General features: G+C 40.9%; 1 protein-coding gene across 2 annotated transcripts in view; it reads left to right on the plus strand.

The window, feature by feature from the left end:
• LOC137281667 (uncharacterized) overlaps nt 1-21270 on the plus strand; it is an 87156-nt gene that overhangs the window by 31522 nt on the left and 34364 nt on the right. For both annotated transcript variants that reach the window (XM_067813055.1, XM_067813053.1), the window contains exon 2: nt 16239-16417. In XM_067813055.1, the coding sequence (XP_067669156.1) occupies nt 16239-16417 (179 nt within the window). The remainder of the gene's footprint in view (nt 1-16238; nt 16418-21270) is intronic.

Below are 21270 nucleotides of genomic sequence, written 5' to 3' on the forward strand. Positions count from 1 at the left end.
CCAAGGGCGTTGATCACGAAAATCTGCAATTCCAATAGCGTTGATCATTTTAATCTGGATTGCCATGTTCCTTGATCATCAAAATCGCAATTCCCAAGGGCGACACAGATTTCTTAGAATGGTTTTACCAAGAGTTTGATGCCCATGTGTTATACATGACGATGTCCTATTAATCGTTTGTTTCTCAAATACGTCTGTCTGTCCGACGATTAGTGTAAAGTATTATTACTTAACGTAACATTATTGTAAGACCAAGGCTGTCGTGTGCTCTACAGCTTGAACCTTTCTCTCCACTGGAACGTCACAGTATGAGTTACGACATATGTGCATCTCTTAGAACATTGACATTTGTATTCAACTGTGCGTGTTCCTAGCAGAATTTATACACTGGATATTCTTGGAATTATTCAAACTTGACGAACAAGGCTTTACCCCTATGTTTGTAGACCTGTATGGTAGCGGCTTGCTTGAGCACAAAAGTTTTTTCCATTGTCTTCTGTTTTCTTCATTTGGCCGTAACATGTATACCGAAACTTGTGAAACAACCTGGACTCTTAAGGATCCTATGTTCCATCAAATCATAGAGTGGATTGACCTAAAGCCCTGTGCCTATTAGAAACCTACATGAGATTAATTATGATGTCAGCAGAGAAAGCTGTCTCCCTGTTGCGAAGTACATGCAACATCGATGTTTACAGGACTCGAATATTTTACCGTCTTGGAATAAATAACACGAACTTTGTTATGAGCATGGTTCCGATTCAATAGGCAGATTCAATAGAGCATCACGAACAAAATACAACACGTTACCAATATCATTAAGACATCTATATTTCCGAAACAAAACACGTAGCTGACGGCAGGTGGGCGGCAAGGTTGACAGATATGACAGCACCTATTTATACTTTCACCAGACAATAAACCCAGTTGAGCACGAGAACTTGCCGAGACGTCGAGGAAAGGCTGAGATTTAATTATAACTTCTGTAACAAGATTTCCATCGATGAAGTGCGATGTATTTGATGATACGAAGGTGTCACAGGACGAACAGCAATGGTATTATACGTGATGGGGTTGGCTCTAGTTATTCAATTATGACACATGGTGATGGAAGTTAGCCAGTCGACTCAGTGCTCGTTTGAAAGGATTAATCGCCACAGGAATTCGGAGAATAAGTTTTAATTCATCAATCGGGGACGTTTTTGTGACAATGGTACAGATTAGCTCAATCAGAAACTTCTGCTTAGAGGGAAAATGGAGAATTCAGTGTACGGTTTGATAATCAAACAATGCATACTTCGGGTTATGTTCTCTATTCCTTTAAAAGGTTCTTTTCAAATCACATCACACCACGAGTGTCAAGCGTAATGGACCGATGCTTTAGTATGTAAGGAATACTGGTTACGAACTTACGTCACTGAAGATTCTGTGCATAGCTCGTGGCTCATGGTGCATCTGCATGATCATGAATATCATGAAAGGCAGAGGATTAACATAGACTTTTTACATTGATCGTTATATTACCAGCACGTGTTCACCCATAACACATTGCACAAACTGACATTATATATACATGATAAAAGTAAGTAGTGTCGAGAACACATGGCACATGTTTAACCATTTATATGAATAAGGAAAACCCATGGCATATGATGACAGATATGAATGTCGATATGAAGTTTAGAACCCGTTGGTGTTCCGGGTTAATCACTCGACTGTCTTGTCCAGACTCGATTATAGTCATTTCGATTATATAATGATCTGGGTCCGTATTCTCCAAACGTTTGTAGTCCTAGGAATTCTTAATTAAGGTCGTAGCCTTAAGAATGGACTTAAGACGTTCGTAGGGCTTCGACCGTTTCGAGAATAGCTAGTCTGGTCTCTATTTCCCACTGTCAACCGTGTTTTTGCAAGCGGATGTGAGTGTCCAGACAAATTAACACCTGCAAGGACCGAAACATCTAAAAGAGAATGAAAGGTGTCAGCCAAAATGGAACTATTATGTATATTCATATAGCGCGCATGTTCAAGCAACTAAGACATGCTCAGTGCGCTGGTGTGTTGCCGTTGTCGATTGACGTCTTTTTTCTGGCATTGTTTTAACGGACTCATCTCCATGGGGTGTATTCAACCAATGCATCTTCTTACGCGCTTCGAGTTATCACACTGATGATGGATGGCTTTAGGTGTCCCGTTACTCAGATATCGTGCGTAGCTGATTGTCATGCCTTACACCCGGATCTTGACAGATCAGACCCAAGATGACATCTGCACATTCGGGATCCTTCGTGAAGATATTAAGAGAATAGTGATGATGTTTTGAAACTGATCGGTCAGCACATTAGCAGTTTCATCACACTAACAACTAATAAATATTGTGTATCTTGACCAAGGCTACTATTGTCATACGGTAGGGACTACTGTTGTCACACTGTTGGGACTACTTTTGTCACACTGTAGGACCACGCGGTATAAAACAACAATCACATATGTTTCTGTCCACTGTCATTCGCATCAGAAAAGGAAGACCTAAACCCTAACGAGAATATCATGCCATCGTCTTCCCGAGCAAGACATGACCTTTCAACGAGAACATCTGGTCCATGTCATCCATACACCTGCCGTGAGCAGAATATCAGTCTTTAGTGTCTAATTTTGGCAACATGAAACGTTTTCGCTTCAAATCTCGTTTCAGTAGTCTAGACGTATAACCGAGCTAATCTGTTCAGTGTGTTGACATATTTAAAGGGCCATTTGACTTTAACAAATCTGAAAAATCGACAAATCACAATTCTTTAAGTGGTGAAGTGTTCTGAAATGATGACAGCTTTAAATCCATTGCATTACAATGAATTGGCTTCATGTACGCCAGCGGTTAGGAGGTCTATTGCTCTCAGAATTCAATAATTTTAGTCTGTTCGATTCAAGTACTTAAACAGACAGATATTGACATGTAGACGGTTACTTTAAAAACCGAGACCTGGTGCATATGTGGGGTAATGCAGAATAACAAGAACGAGCATGGAGTATTTTATTGGGTGTAAATCAGTTAGGCTCTCTAATGGGTGGTGTGCTGTGAAAATGACAAGATCAAAATTGCTGGTCTTTGCCAAGTATTCCTGCTTGTTGCTGCCGTTCTTGCTGAAGTTGATCTTCGTCGACAAATGTTGGTCTTTACACCGTGCTCGCGCGATATCCTTTCCAAACAACCAATTTGACGAAGTATATTCGATTTCCGACCAATAAACGCCCAAAGCCCCACAAAACACCATCTCTGATGGATTATCACTGCCAAATTTGGGTCTTTTTCAACCGATAACGTTTTTGTTACATGGGTGATCTTGCTTCCATCGCTCTTCATTATGTTCACGAACCTCTTATAAGAAAACAATGGTGAAACTGGTTCATCAAGTGTAACATCCGGGTTTCGAGCGGGGATCTGATTTCATTTCCCTACAGATGAAAGTGCTGAGTACCAAATCCATCCTGCGACACAAATCCACTAACCAAAATTAGTCTCCTGGAAATTTCTCTTCCATTTTTAAACCGTGTCCTTGTCGCCTTGTTAGTCACCTATCTGCAAGCTGACGATAGTAAATATAACTGACGTGTAGTTAATGTCGTGTTTGTAGTCATAAAACATGTGCACTTCAAAGGACGAGGCAAGAAAACATCCCTTGTTGGCAGACTTGAAATGTTAGATTTGAAGTTACGGAATTCTTTGAATCTTTGCTCTGAAAATCGTGGGAATAGATACCTGACGAACAGCCATTTGAATTCTTTCTTCTGATTACTAGCTCTCGCGTCCTAGAATAAAATACATAAATTGGACTTTATAATTGAGCAGTTGGATGACTTTGCAACAGTTTCAAATGGTTTGGTCAATTACGGGCACAGTGCTGTTGTCGAAAAACTTTCACAATGAAGAACACTTTCAAAATATTGGCGCTGCTTTGTGGAACATAATCCCAAAGCCCTATGCGTGTGCTCTCTTTTGTACGTTAGTCTATGTGTTTATCAAAGGTCAAAATCAGTCACATCACACATTCATTTGAATGACCAGTTGATGATAGTAGGTTCATACATTACATGTGTGGAGCCCATTTCTGTGACATTGTTGGAATTCTGTTGAAAGCCACGTATGACAAAACTTGTAAGACAGTCATAATACTGAAGAATACGCCTTTCACACAAACAACGCTAATGTTTAATACTGTCGCAGATTTTGATCATATATTCATTTGATAGATGACAGACACAAATCTAATTGATACGCTTCCGAAATAGTTCTTAAGTTATGCCTTCTCTTTGCTCGAGGTAGATAATCCTCCAATTATATAAATGTTAGGTTAGGTTATTCTTACAACTTGCAGAAAGCTTACCCATTTATAATTCCATAATATCATTGACTGCGATCTAATTGCAACTCGTTTTGGTATGATGAATATCGACTGAAAAAATAATGTCGCGTTAGCATGACGAGCGTTTTGACACAAGCTACGGATATACGATAATATGCTTGAAAATAAGACATGTCTGAGAAATAACAAGGTTGGGTTTGACAGATTCCATTTACTAGAGGGCCAGCATAGAAAGATGATACTTATTCGCAACATACAACATCATCACAGTGATAACTGAACGTTAATGATGTAAAGTCGTCACAGAGGGATTGTTCAGTGAAATCCAGAACATGTCATAAATCAGTTCCATTGCCGCAAATGTCTTGAACGTTAATATGAAAGTGATATATTGTCTATGTAGTTTTAGATTATAAATACTTACTTCCTCGCGAAAACATGTTGTTGAGATATATTAGTGAGTGAGGTTTTTACTTTTTTTTCTAATTGTTCCCATGATTAAACACTAAATAACTCTCAACACAATTTAGGAAACATCCACATACGTGGACTGTTTTTATCTATCAAGAAGGACAGTTTAACAAAAGCCTCAAGAAAAAACCGGATGTTCCTTAACTTCTGTTGTGTTGTGTCCCCAGGGATAATTCAGACTTGCTCTGAGTGATTAACTGAAATCCCGTTATTTCAGAATATATAACAATAAATACATTTACATATTTTGCATTGGTTTAATGTTTAACGCCACACTCGGCAGTATTGCATCTACATGGCAACCTTCTGTCATGAATCAGGAACAATCAAGCCTGGACCAAACAATCTAGGCAAACGGGAAATGATTACGTCTTGCACACCAAGGTATTTGTCAATTCCAGAAGTGAACGCTTTATTGTGTTTTGCACATGAGGCCATTCAGCCAAGGTTCACATTTTTTATAATTCAAATTCACTTGACCTTTGAAAAATGAGAAGATTTACCAGAACTGTATATGTTCTGAGTATAGAAATATCACCTCCCTCCCTTCCTAAATATAGATAAGAAATATATCCATGATGTTAAACCATCTGCTTTCCTAATTAAATGTGTTCTGAAATTGAGAAAAAGCTTTCGCTTTACGTTAACACATGACGTTTTTATGGATAACAATTTCGTTTTATACGAGTTTTAGGAGCTAATTCCTGCTCCCTCCTCGGGTTAATGTCAGTGCAGAGACCGCGTATATGTAGATGAAGCATGTTTGCACAACACAACGTGGTTGAATATACAAATATAACGATAGAATCACGACGTCAGTTAGGTACGATGGATGTACAAAGATAGCAGTGTGTTGTTAGGACAAAGCCATGTGTTTGTGTGGGCGGTGTTAATTTTTAATGTTCACGTGTTACTGTACCGGAGCACCCATTTTTGACTGTGTCCTTAAAAATATAATGCTATGTTTGTACCTTAAAGAAAAATATCTACATAAATAATCAAAAAGGAGATGTCATCCATAAATCGTGTCATGTATTCGTGTTCGTCTAAGGTCTGACTGCCTTTCTAGGCAAACTGTGTTCTCCGGAGGACGTTCAAAGCGTTGTCACTGTCAGTTTATCGTGTCTTTAGACCGCATCCGGCTTCTAATTTGACTGAACTCACCGCCTCAAAAAACCCATGTATAAAAAAGACACTAATACAAGACCACAAATTCACTCTGAAAATGACTTCAATTCGGAGGTGAAATAAATGCAAGCGCGTTAAATTAGGTGAAATGGTTTATACAACTCTTTCGAAATCCTTATTAATGACCAATTCTGCGAACGACCAATGATTTGTCTGCTCTTAGGATCGGAGCCAGTGGACACTGTTTCGCCAACCTCATAACCTGAAGCCTCTCGGGCGTGTGATCTTTCCCGTCCGGAAATTTGAAGCAACGCTGACCAATCCAAGCTCCACGGGCGTGGGAAGTGCCTCGAGTGTCTCTGGGGCGACAACCGAAGCCACGACACTGTAAAATTGGTTTCAGGAAAGAGAAACTACGTATCTATTTTGCAACGGAAGAGCCTAAAGCACACAAAGATCTTCCAATTCAATGAACGCTTTCAACCGGAAGCTACGATCGTCTTTAAAATCCGGAAAAAGACGAAAAAGGGGGACTTTAGTCGTGACACATCGTAATGGTGTCATTTGTCGTTCGTTACTAACGCGTTATCTAATTAGCTAATCCTGCAGCTAAATGAAACAACAATTCCTCACAACGAATTAAAGCATCCGAATTCATCGTCACCCATGACCATTTTTACGGTATAAACTATGATCCATTAAAGATTAAATGAAGACAAATATTCACCCTGAATTTCCAATCTCGACATCAAAAATGAACCGAAAGGGGACACGCCATTCTGCAAGGGATCGAAATGGAGTAATACGATGGAGTTATTTATGGCCGTTAAGTGTGTTGAAAGTTTTCGTGCGGTGCTAACGTGTTTTAAAGGGTCTCTTTAGCTGGCATGAATTTGATTCTGGAATCAATTTGGAGACGTTTGAAAGACACGTTCACCTGTGGTCGTGACGGTTTCAACATTTCAACGCGAATGTTATATACGGTAATTCACTCACCGCCTAAATAAGGAGAGTTGATATAAAGTGGATGAAAACCACCCACGTGGATTGGATATTAGCCTCATGAATGGAATTTAACGTCAAATATTTTGTTCACTTACGCCGGAAGAAATGATGTTTTCAAAATAAAAACATGTCAGAAAATTATTTACTAACCGGACTTTTGTATTTGTTGCTCATTATTGTATTTTACAATGGCATGGTCAAATAACTGGTATTAAAGCTCTTATCATATAATGATAACAGTATACAGGGAAGCTAGTTGACAGACGTAGAGCTGGTCATGCGGTGAGTGTGTTGGATGAGCAAGCCTGAGGACCGAGTTCGATTCCACATATCTGTAAAATGTATGATGCTGAAATTTGGTGTTCCTGTCAAAATATTGCTGGGTTATTGCTAAAACTGTCGCAAAGTTATATTCATTCACTTGGTCCGGAACCCGTGACGACCCTGGTTGCAAATTGGCCTTCTGTAACCCATGCTTGTCTTAAGAGGCGACAAACGGGACCGGGTGGTCAGGCTCGCTGACTTGGTTGACAAATGTCATTATATCCCAATTGCTTAGCACGGTGCTTATGTTGCTGATCACTGGATTGTTTGGTCCAGATGCGATTATTCACAGACTGACGCAATAAATTTGAAATAGTTAAACAAGAAAAATCAATCAATTATCAGTATGATCGAGGCAAATCAAGTACATGTGATTACTTAACCGTACACTTGATGATATCAGCGATGACATCGTGTATAGTGTTGCCAGACTATGGAGTTCATGGGAAGCATGCTTACAAACAATCTTCACCATTTGACCAAGATGTTTTACAACTAACCGAAAGACAAAGAATACGTTTGTTCTCAAGATAACCTTGAGTATTCGGTTTATATACCGACAGCTTCGGATCTAATACAAGGAACCACCTTCAGTATTCCAGCTCTGATGTTCGAGTATCCATGACCGGACCTCATTTCCTAAACCAACTGTAGCGATATGACTAATGCGTACCCACAGTTTGCATGTCGAAGGCAGACACTTTCAAGAAAGATTGTGGAAAGAAGAGGTCATTGCCTGTGTGCACAAAACTATGGAGTTCGATATCGATACTATGTTTATTGATACTGCTGCTGCTGCTGCTGCTGATGGTGTTGGTGTTGGTGTTGGTGTTGGTGTTGGTGTTGGTGTTGGTGTTGGTGTTGGTGTTGGTGGTGACGACCGAAACATGGGTCTTATTAACCAATTCTGACAATGGCATACATTTTCAGACGATCCAAATTTTCTCGTGTGAAAGTAAAGAGACACTACAGACAACATACAATAACACTATATTCCAGTTTAATGTTTCATAAGAAAATTGCATTTGCAAACTAATTTTAATTTGAGAATTTAAAAAAATAGCGTTTTTAATTTTTTTGACAAAATTTAGGGAGCATGTCGCCAGCTTATACATGACAGACTTCCCCTTTTGAAGAGTTCGTGCAATGATTCACAATTCATATGGCTCACTGGTCACACCAGTGTTGTGTTCTTTGTGTTTATTACATGTTTTTGTAACCCACAATGTGACTGATATACTATCAAGTCCGTACCAGACCGTCAAACTTTAATACCGCCGAAGCCTCGTTTTGAGATTTCCACGATTTCCGCACGATTAAAAGGAGCGTTAATTATGGTGTCAGTATTCATCAGCGCTAGTGTTGCAATATGCAAGAGATTAGATCATCAGATAACACAGACTAATATTTATATATACAGTGGGTCTCAAAATTCTGGACTGGTTATTGTACTAAATTGCGCAATGGGACGGAACCCAATCAGCAGGAATCGAGACTGCTGTGTAATCAATGTTTTGCCTTGAAAGAGGAGAAAGAAGGGGAGAAGAAGGAAAAGAAGAAGAAGAAGAAGAAGGAAAAGAAGATGATGATGATGATGATGATGATGATGATGATGATGATGCGATCGGTGAATGCGTTACGTGCAGCTATCCAAATGTACTGGCTCTCTTTGCACTTGAATTGCTAAAATACATTTCGTAGAACGTGTGGTTGCAACGTTTTGAAACAACGAGTACTCTATGTATGCGTACGAAAGGTAAAGTTTCAAAACAATCTTCCTAGAGACGTGTAAATAAGAAAAGAACAGATTAAAAACTTGAATATTGAAATGAGGGAAGCGCTGTCATCATTGATAATCCTCGTCTCTTCTCATAATAGAAATATCAAATGTTCTAAAAAGGAGGATTGCAGAACTATTTTGTTCTCACAATGATAGTTTAAGGACTTAGCAGCGTGCTGTATTTTCATTCGAGAATATTACGTGTAAAATTGCTTCATTTAGATTCCATATCGGAAATAATTTCGGAATCGGTAACGTGCCTTTGATCTGCCTGTTTTTCTGTTTGTTTCTAAACATTTTCCGATTCGTGTTAGTGTTAATTATGTTGCATGATTCTGACTTGTGTTTAGTTTCCGAACATGACATTTATCCCGACGAATTGTCCTGAAAAGGATTAAGAAGCACAAACAACTGATGTTTTTTACAAGGCGTGTCTAATTAAGGTGTCAGTAAAATACGTCACCGCTGGAGGATTTATACAGCTCAAGTATTGTTAACACTTTTTGCATCCTCATGTTTGGACGTAGTTTCCTACCGGGAGCCGACTGTTTTAATTTCTCATATTCTCTTCCTAGGAGTGAGTGAGTGAGTTTGATTTTATGCCGCGTTTAGAAGTCTAGGTTGGATTCCGCCAATCTAGTGGAGAAATCAATCTTCGATGTACCATATACACATAACATACAGTGAGTGTTTTAAGTGTGTCGAAAGTATTGAAAGGAAGTAGACTACTGATGAGAGGACGGTGTACTCTTTATAAGAGATTTGCAGTCGCCATTTGCAAATGAAATTCTTCTGTTATTTCTCAAGAAGTCAATTTGTATCTGTATGACCTTTGTAACAGCGTCTGTAATTTATCAAACCCATCAAACCTGGGTTCGGGGAAAATAAGACAACAAACATTAAATAAATGCAATAAATGCAAACGTAGATAGGATGCTCAAACCGAGCAATGAATACATGTAAAGTATCTGTGAGGAGTTTAACCCCCACACATCTCATCTATTGAAAAAAATTCGTTGACTTTACTTTCAGTATCATACAGAGCGTATACTGCCACACATCATATTTTTTCATCCAAACCTTCACTTCCAAAGAGGTTATAATGTAAATGTACCTCCTCATTCCATCCTGGAGATTTCTCTAAGCTTCTTAACGGTATATTTACGAGCAGGAATGTCAGCCATTTTCACGGAATCAAATGCCAACCTCTTATTTTTAAACCTTTGCAATCTTGTGATTGGAAATGGCAGAATACGGCTTGTTTGTTTTTGTAACCCGGCTCCAAAAGAATCCCTCCTGTATTGTTGTCTCGCCCACTACCTGAATCCATCTAAGCCCAGGGGTGAGTGATATGTCATTAAAACCGTTTGAAAACTGTTTCAGTTGTAGTTTCAGGAGATGGGATGGAGAAGGATGAGCAGGGGCGGGTAGCCTCGTTGTTGAAGCGTTCACCCGTCTCGCCTTAGACCTTAGTTTAACTCTGAGATTCCAGGTGGTCCACGCTCAAGAGATGCGATTACAGGTGCCCAAAAGAGAAGACCTGTACCCCCTAGGCCCCTTTTAGGTCTGACTAAAGTTACTTCCATTATGCTCTCAGGCTGTCATTTTAGATATTAAGTTCGAACCTCAGATTCGCCTTAAAAGAATTCTTTGTTTCAATTACTTTGGACTGTCTCAGTGCAAGCCCAAGCATCGTTTGATTACAGAGTTATTGTTCAAAAGCTGTACAACCAAACTCACTCACCCACTAATACTTGTCACTACATTAAACATACATGCATCGTGTCCATTATACGAGTTCGAATTTTATCATAGATAAAATGTTTTAAATCCATTTCTAGTATCTCCGTGGGGGTGGGGGTAGTCTAGTGGTTAATTCGCTCAACCGGTACGCCCAAGGCCCGGGTTCGATTCCCAATTTGGATAGAATGTTTGAAGCCAATATCTGGTGTCCTCCGCCATGATATTGCTGTAATCTTGCGAAAAGCGGAGTAAACGGATGCTCACTCGCTCTAGTATCCCTTTAACGCCCAACCTCTTACTGACGTCCGCTATGCCTGATGCCCTGGGTTCCATACCTGACACGGCTTACAACTTGTACCGCCCATTTCTGATGTCCACAGTCTTGAAATTGATGGAATACACTTTACTCGTCTGATTCTAGTATTCAGTGTAGTACTAGTCTTGGAGGTCTGCGGCGATGACGTTACCAGTAGCTGAAGATTTCTGACGTTTCGTGGTGTTCTTAGCAACAATATCCTGCCAAAAGCGGCGCAGAACTATGCTCATTTGTGGTGCCTAGTATTAAAAGGACACCGTGAATTCCAATGCTTTAAGAAGCTAGAGCACTTGCGGAAACAGGAACTATTGGACAACCCTTGCTGTCTTCAAATCACAAACCTATATCTAGCAGACAAAGGATCTTTAGTCTCGACTGGAGTATTTCCTTTTTCTATTTTTTCTATTTTTGTGCGAATCCTCTCAAAAATCGTAACCGCCTCAAAAGTTCTTTACAATCTTGACCTTGGAGACGTCCTAAGCGGCGCCTTTAAACAGATGAAACCATCTTAAGATATTGCGACCTTCATGTTAGCTGTTGCGTTTCATCGTCAATAAGAATAATGACACCATGGGTTCATCTCATCGTGTAATCACATGCACTCAGCTAGTTAGGTGCCACGTGACCTTCCTCGGAAAGCAAAATCCCGTTGGTCTGCAAAACACCAACTCGGGTTTCACAGGGGAAACACTGCACTGCACACGGATCACAGGATCAATGTCCAATAGCCGTCGGCCTTCGCACGATTCAGAAGAATGCGCAAATTCGCATGTTACGAAAGCGCACTGCAATTTTCTTCCAAACGTCACGGGGTCTGAAGCTCAATCTCGAGGGTGAAGCAGATGTACTGAAGACCTCTGATGATAGGATAATTACCTCCGCACCAGTCGAAGATACTGATCCTCCTTTTCAGACATCTGATAGACACTCTATTTACGGGGATACGTCTCCGAATTGGCATCTCCTTAATCGTAGTGCAATGGCTACTCGGAAAGTGCAGTGGAGTTCTCTAGCGTTAATAGAAAATTAAGATACTTTGTAGACTGATGCATAATCTACTTTATCGCAATATTTAGCCTGCCTTTGTGGTGGGTGTGGCAGCTTTATTGCAAAATCATAGCAGTATGACGAACAAGTCTATGGATGAAAGTGCATCTGTAATCTGTTTAACGATCATGACAAAATCCTCTTTTGCAGCTTGCACTTATGCAAACTTTATCTGACCAATGAAATGTCTCAGAAGTCGACGTTTGCGAGTCTTTACACATGGTCAATCTGGAATGTCGAACTGATGGTCTAGAGTGCTTTGCGGTACTACCAATGTACTGTTTATGCGATGTCTGCTGAGCGAGTGAGTTGGGTTTTACGCCGCTTTTAGCAATATTCCAGCAATATCACAGAGGGGACGACACAAGGAATGGACTGCACACATTGTACCGATGTCGGGAGTCGAAGTCGAGCATTTGGGGTGACGACCTAGACGCAGTAACCACTAGGCTACCCCAGCGCCCCGCAAAGGCTGGGTCTAGATTTTCAAAGCTCTCCCTGTGCTGAAATGGTTAAAGGTACAACTATCATAGCTCTAAAAGAACCTCGAACATCTAGACCATGGCCTTTATCGGTATCAGTCGTACAGTCCGTAACTGTCGTTCGGAATACCACGTATTTACAATTTACAAGGCTGCACGATAAGACAACACATTCCAAATGTCACTTTCCCGTTTGTTCCCGCCGCTCTGATTTGTCATTCGGGCGTGATTCGAAATGGGATGGCCTCGTTTCTTTAGCGCTATTGAGAACTGACGTTTAATGAGAATCGGTGCGTCTGTAACGTCACTGTGAGGATGTCACATCGGCAACAACAACATCAGTGGGCGTCAGACAAAAAATATAAAAATGAAGATGGTGCGGAATACAGATGGATTCGTCTATATCTTCAAATAATATTTTTGAATATAGACATTTGATGTTGTGTGTGAGTGAGCGACGTCATGTCAGATTAATGTGGGAGGACAAGCCGGAGTAATGGAAGTCTCCCACAATTTCTATGATCATGCTACTGACAAACCTAGAAACATGATCAGGGCGAACCTGGACTTGGACCCATGTATAGGATTCTGCAACACCCAAGGGACGCAACTCTGCAACGAAAACACAGTTTACGACAGAACCAACGGTGTCGTCTAATGGATATGCATGGAAACCTGATAGACGCAATTTAAAACCCAACTCACTCACTCACGCTGTCGTATAACACACTAAGCACGTTTCAATTTGTCGTATATCACACTAAAAACCTCTAGACCAATGCTCCTGCTGTTGATCACTGGATTGTCTAGTCCAGATTCGATTATTTACAGACCGCCGTCATGTAGCTGGAATACTGAATGCGGCGTAAAACTAAACTCATTCCATCTCATCCTAAACATTCTAAAATTTATTCCATGTAACATCCACGAATGTAAGTCGAAGTAAAACGACAATGAAAGAAAATAAAACGTATGTTTGTGCTTGATGCACGTATGCCTTAAGTAATAAAGCACTCCCTGTTATGAACGCATATGAGCACCTGCTCTTTATGTCTATTTGTGACTCGTATACAGTGACTGTCCACAATGTCATTATTGCGTGTGTACTTCTAGCGCCTTACCTATCCTGTAAACAAACCACCAGACTGAATAACGGCTCATCTTGGTATTGTACTGTTCAAGGACCAACTAACCACTGATTTAAGGACATTTTATCCCAAACTACCCGCCCTGATAAGCTGACAATACCATTTATCGGTTTCATCATCGTCTCGGGCAAGTCTATTCTGTACAGGCGTACGAGAACAGATAGTATTAAAGGGGAAAACTGCAAATTCTTCTATAAAAAGTCTGGGGTGGAGCCTATTTCTGGAACATTCTGTTCAACACCAAATGAGATGTACTCATGTTACACGTTAGGAGCACCTGTAACGTGATCGGTGGGAAATAAATATGTCTAACGCAATTGAACGACATTTCTGGGGAGAAAAGCAGTTTATAGTCTAATGTATACGTTCGTGCTTGTTGGTCAAGAAGTAGGCGGCCAGTGTTTGGGCATCTCTCGCTACTCGGTTGACCGGTCACAATTGGTTTAGGGAAACGGTAGCTGTAATAAAGTTTGTGTTTCTTTATTAGTTTATTCCGAAACATTTGGCCCATAATAGAATATACTTCGCGTGGATGCGATCACATCTAAAGCCTTATCTAATAATCAGAAACGCTATGATTCGAAACAGGCACGTTTAATATTTGTCGGATGAGGGGCTGTTTTGGACTTCCGGTTCCTTTCAGCCGGAAATCAGCCATAATGCGCCAGGACGTGTCGTGCGGTTAATCCTATGGTGTATTTTTCAACCCGGGGCCAATTCCGTTAGGAACTGATGTTTGGTAAAGGGGTGGTCGGTTCAATGATGTTCACAAACTGTATTTGTAGTTAATGTTGTTTGTGAAGCTACGTAGATTTACTTATTGCGTGTCATCATTAATTCATGAACTACGGCCTCTACTAAAGCCTTGAATTAACCAGATAGTGATGTTTGCTGTGAGTTGTCCATCTCTGCGTGGTGTGGAGTAAGCCCAGAGGGCGGAAAGCTATTGCTTCGGTCCTTTAACACAAGATTCCAAAGAGCACTGAAATAGTTTAAACGGGAGCTCGGCACTATAATGGCATATAGGACTGTCAGATTTATAGTCAAGGTAGAGTGAAGTGGGTTTTATGCCGCGCTTAGCAAGTGTTCAGCAATATCACGGCGCAGGTTACCAGAATAGGCTTTATACAAAGTACCCAACACTAAAATAATAATCTTTTTCTTCGCCATCTAAAACGATGCATCCTAATCTTTAGATAAGTCACCGTAAACGCCCTGAGTAGAACTGGTCGTCAGTATACCAACTGCGTAGATTGATGTTCATACTGTTGATCACTGGATTGTCTGGTCCAGACACGATTATTTGCACACTAGTCCACTAGAAATCTAAACTGCAGTCTTTGCTCGGAGGAAGAATATTTTGATGAACAATGACATTTTGTATCTTTTTATCACCTTGCTGCAGTTCTATATTTATATTTCTCTGCAAAATCGACTTTTCACCACGGACATTATCCCACTCGGCGTCTGAGCGTCGCGCTGATGGTCAAAGGAGCGAGCGGAAGCATTTTTTTTTACCGTTAATCCCCCCTGTTTAACTTGTGACTGCTATAGGAGATCTATCGACCTGCCTTTGTTTAGGAACAATAACCAATCGCTTTATGCTGACATACTTAGCATCTAAACCTATGCTAAATTGTTAAACTGGGCTGCTGATTCAGCCACCTATTCCGTGACTAAGTAGTCATCAGTTTAATTATGTACGCCTGGTATAGTATTCACAGGCTAAACTGGTGAATTCACCAGCCACACTATATAAGTGATGACTGCACAAACCGACGCTTTATAGATGGAAAACCAAACTCACGCCGCGTAAAACTAAAGTCACTCACTCACCCATTCATTGTTCATCAGGTGAGTGATAAATCCATGCGAGGATGCTAAATATCTACGTAATGAGTCCTTGACAATACATTTCACCAACTGAATGGTGAAACAACGATAACGTATTCACCCAGTGTGTGGTATATTTATAACTGTCCCCTTTCAATCCGACATTTCTAGTAAAACGGCCACATTGCAATGCTATTATCCACAACGCATTTAACATTGATCTCGGTGCATTCCAATATCAAGTCAAAGCAATATTGTGCGCGTAATCAAACCAATATCGCGTGATCACTGAATCCTACCTTAAAACAGCTTCTAAAAAAAACAAACAACTCGGGCTCTCTCAATTTATCATTTTGTTACTCAGACTCTTAATACCCGACCCGGTCATGTATGAGATGACTTTATGAGAACAACATTTTGAATCGATGAACTGTATTACTTCGTAAGAAAATATCCCGTTAATGTCAACATGCTAATCGCCATGCTCGTTAAATCGAAGATACCAAAATGGACGCACGCCTTAAGGAGGTTATCGTAATTATCTCCGATGTAGATGTGAACTATGATTTCTTCAGTACAGTATGGTTTCTTTCCTTCCAGGACTCGTCACTACCCAACTGCCCTAACTCGCACACCGTGTGTTCGTCTGTCGAAACTAACCCCACACCGGAAGATGGCAGGGGAACCCACATTGTGTATCCTGTGTGTGCGTGCGCAGGTTCAACTTCCTGTCCTACGAAACCAAACAACTCCACGTTGCACATCACAGAGAGCCTGTGGTAAGTAATTACCCTCAGAGTGGAGAACCCATTGTGCTTGTCGTTATGCTTGTCGTAAGAAGCGGCTTACAGAATCGGGTGGTCTTGCTCGCTGACCTGGTTGTTGCTGTTGATCACCGGATTGTCTGGTTCAGACTCAGTTATTTTACAGACCGCCGCCACACAGCTATAGTATTGCTGAGTGTGGTGGTAAAAAGCAACAATAAAAAATTGGTCGTCCCTTTGTGAATGTGAAGGTTGAATGAACGTTTACGCCCCTCTCTGCAATTTTAAAGCAATTTCTGGCCGATGGTACAGCCTTAAACGAGTATCAAGTATTGATTGCATGTTCACCGATATACCCCAGTCGACACGATTCGGGTATCGCCAGTCCATTAATTTCTATGCATGGGGACGAGAACCGAGATTCTTATGATAGGAACAGTGAAACGCTTTAGACGTTACTGATAACGCAATCTCGGATGAAAAGTAAAAATATTGGATGAAGGAATCTCCGGTTTAGAGTCACCCTCCCAGAAATGTATACGGATTTCCCGAAAAGATTATTCAGAAGAGAAATATCGATTCTAATGAGCAGTTAAAAGGCAAATATTATAGATCGGTATAATCTGATAATTTTATGGGTTATTCGTTGCCCCGTCGTCAGGTGAATTGAAACAAGCAACATACATCAATGAGTATGAAGTAAAAGGCAATTTATGGATGACAAAGGTTTCTTTATTGTATATCATAACGTGAAACATTATGCTAATGTACGCTTTTCTTTGATTGTGATGGAGGCCCGTGAAGGTCCGGGGTAGAATAGGCCTTCAGCAACCCATGCTTCCCATAAAAGGCGAGTATGCTTGTCGTAAGAGGCGACTAACGGGATCGGGTATTCAGTCTCGCTGATTTGGTTGACACATGTCATCGGTTCCCAATTGCGAAGATGATCGTGTTGTTGATCACTGGATTGTCTGGTCCAGACTCGATTATTTACGGACCGTCGCCATATAGCTGGAATATTGCTGAGCGCGGCGTAAAACTAAATTCACTCACGAACGCTATTCAACCAATCGAACTTTAAGACACTGCAAAACCAATACCAACCACTGAGTAACACTGTACCTTTATTCTTCTGTGGCAGAGCAATAGAGGATGTCTCAAGTCTTCCTTTGTTCAATTGATTACTCCGTGCATTGCGTATAACAGTCACTACTAGGAAGGGCTCATTACGCTGTAGCGGTTGTGTGGCACCTGTCCATGCAGAATATGTATTGATGAATCTTGATCAGTGCCTGCCTGGACTTTGCTTACACCTGATGCCATCTGATGGAACCATTGACTAGCATTTGCATGCGTTTGTGACCACATGCCCTCGTGTCTTTGCTAGGAATAAATAAAAAATGAAAAAATATCAGATGACCCCCGACTTGAAATGCCTCACAATCAATGATGATATATTGTACGGTGAAGCATTTCAAGTCGGGGTCATATAAATGTTTGGTTTTTTACTCTTTCATCCTGACAAAGACACGAGGCAGCGCGTCTATGACGGGTGTAGCCGGCACGGCAATGCATTTTCATGACATAGTTTGAAGTCGGCCTATCGAATCTGCTTTTGGCGGAACTTTCTTGTGAATGCAAAAAATGTGCATGTTATTTCTTGGATGTTTGGGGTGATTTTAACTGGATCAGACCATTACCGGTGACGAGTGAGGTGTACAGTGGCTCTACAACTACCCTACCCAGAATTATGGACTGACCCATTATTTGATACTGGAATGTGTTTGTGTGAGTGCGTGTCTATCTTTGTGTGGCGGATATATATTTAAATAGAATATTCAACCCACACTACTTGCCACAATCCAATCCCTTGGTTCATCCAGTACGGACAAAATATTAAATCGAATTATGTCCAGGGCGTAGCTACCATTACGGCCGACCCGGGCCCACACATGATTGATTCTAAAACGGCTGGACAAACCCTCGACAGCATTTCAAAATAAAGCTGTGCTACCTATCGGACTTACACGAAAAAAATGGCTGTTACGCGCCTGGTGCCATATCCATAGACACGGTAAACTGTGTATCCAAGGAAAACAAACGTCAGTTTTTCCATGCCCTAGACACGGAACGGCACGTCGATAGTGACATGCTTCATGTAGGTATTGAAGTGTTTTGGACCATTTGTGTCTAGTCCCATAACCGAGTGTATACTTTCTTTTGCTCTTCAGTTTGTTTGGATGACTGTGGCATCACAAACGATCTCAAATATTTTCGCCAACCTTCAGCCGCGAATGTCTGGTCTTTCTTTACTGAAGGACATAAACCGCCAAGACCTCTTGTGTCACGATAGTCTGTGGTTACACACCAACTGAAAGCCCTGGCTGAACAAATGTTTCCGCAGTGCTTGAAACAACAGTTGCAAACTGTCCGACTTCCCTAACTTTCTCCGACGCCTCACATCAACTTTGTATTTTTTAAAACAAACTTTCTTCCTTTCGGGCCCTAGCGGTCTATCACGATTGAGACAACTGTTGAGAAATCTTCGCGTAATCGACTTGGTGGCCAGTATTGTCTCCCGGAGGGAACAACAGGGATTTCAGTTGAAGGCTTTGATCAAATTACGGTGTCGCCGGACCTGCAATAACACGTAAATTGCTGGAGAGTCAACAGATAGCCAAATCCGCTGTTGTTATCGAGGCATATAACATCGGTTCCTCTTGGTATTTTAGGAGGAGTGAAATGAGTTAGGAGAATGAAGCAACGCGGGCCTTATTGCATTATGAGGAAGCGTAATTTCTCGCTGACATAAGAAGATGTATACTGTTTACTCAAGGACTGATTTGCATTCAAGTCCCAAGCTGATAAGCTCTAGATGGACACTCTTCTTTGACATGTTGTTGCCTCAGTGATCACTATCGGCGACGTCTGGACGCTGAGGCGACGTTGCGTAGGCATCAACGACCCAACCTCTTCTAATGATTTTCGCAAACATGTCCTTTTCTAGCAAAATAATCGCCATAAAAATGACAACGTAGAAAGTTAGTAGGGTTGTGGCATTGGATTCGGGAACTGCTCAGTGTTTGATATGAGTACTGTATCTATGCACATAATTCAAGATTAGTAGGACTGCTTAAAATACTTTGTTTACGTTTTCAGCATGTTAGCATCTCGTATCTACAAATTAGATCCACTTGTGTACACAGAGGTGTCGTCTTCCTGAACACGGTAGATGGAATTAAGGATGCCGGTTTTTTATGATTATTGTTTACGTCAGGCAGACAGGCAGCTAGTCCTCCGCGAGATGCGTTCTCATGACAAACTACCTCCCGGCAACATTGCCTCCAATTAAATGAATTGAGTTAGGCGTGTATTTTTTTATTAAAACTCTTGTCCTAATAATCACTCGAAATCTCAGTAGAGTTATTTCCTTTCATGTCGTATCGTATGCAAATTGAATATGGTGTGATGTGACAGTTGTTCAATCAGCACATGTTTATGGCGTTCGAAGGTCAATGTCAAGGTCATATGTTATTCATCCGGTTCAGGTGTTACGATTGCTGCAGGACAAAACCAAGAAACTTCGGATTTTTTGCTGAAACGAAATAGGTCCAAAATGTTTTACATGCAAATGATGGTAACGTTGGAAATGCGTCACGTCCTTTTCATGTTCTAGAAGAAAATGAAATCCTCGTTGGATCAATTCTGATTGATATAACAAGATACGAAAGGGTGGGATCGGTGTTTGAAATTCCAGAGGGACGCTTTGTTCAGCAGATCTGTCTCGTAATAATAGCTTTAGATATATCCTTCAAACGCAACTCTTTTGGCCTGCCACGATCACTCGCAGGATTACGAGTAACAGAGGCCGTCCCGACATGACTGCACACTGCCGAATCGCCCACACAGTCAATATGAAGTTTCCTACACTTTTTACTTCACAAGTACGTTTTATAAGGTTATAAGACGAACGACTAGCCATCGCCTGTTCTTAAAAGACGACTCGTTCCTCGGACGTTTGTTTGCTTGATTACACAATTTTAGGTACCATTTGTGTGCTGGTTAAATCAGGAGTCAACAGTATTCCAGTTATATATAGGCTGGTTATGTCTGATTACAAACTGGAAAACATTAATGAATAATGATTCCTAACTAGTGTTTTTATGGACGGTAGTTGTAGTTGGTGTTGGGTTTGGTGGTGGTGGAGGTGATAGAGATGGTGATGTTGTTGTTGGTGTTGTTGTTGCTGGTGGTGGTGATGGAGATGGTGATGTTGGTTTTGGAGTTAGTGTTGCTGTAGTAGTGGTAGTAGTAGTAGTAGTAGTAGTAGTAGTAGTAGTAGTAGTAGTAGTAGTAGTAGAAGTATTAGTAACAGAGGTGATAACGGTGGTATTAATAGTAATAGAAGAGATAACAGTTGTAGCAGCAATAGTAGTAGTAGCAGCAGCTGTAGTAGTAGCAGCAGCAGCAGCAGCAGCAGCAGTAGTAGTAGTAGTAGTGGTAGTGGTGGTAGTAGCTGTCGTGGTGGTGGCACTGGAAGCTGAAGTCGTAGTGCTCGTTTTAGGGCAGTTTTAGTGGTCGCACTAATAATATTTCTTCCACATATTTTTAAGCTTCCTATTTTCATTCCGCTAAATAGAGACATCTGGTGTACTTTTATACCGGAATGTTCTTTGCTTGGCTTCCTGCTGGTCTGAACAGCGCATCCGCCAACTGGAGCACGAATTACAGTTTTACACAGAATTTAATTATTCTCATAGAACATTGCGTTCCCTCGCCAACTCACCACACACACGTACAAATTATCCTTATAGGAAAGTGAATTTAGGTTTAATCCCCCTTCGAATAGTAATCCAATTTTCGTCTTG

The sequence above is a fragment of the Haliotis asinina genome, chromosome 4, assembly GCF_037392515.1.
Source record: "Haliotis asinina isolate JCU_RB_2024 chromosome 4, JCU_Hal_asi_v2, whole genome shotgun sequence".
NCBI classification, from domain to species: domain Eukaryota; kingdom Metazoa; phylum Mollusca; class Gastropoda; order Lepetellida; family Haliotidae; genus Haliotis; species Haliotis asinina.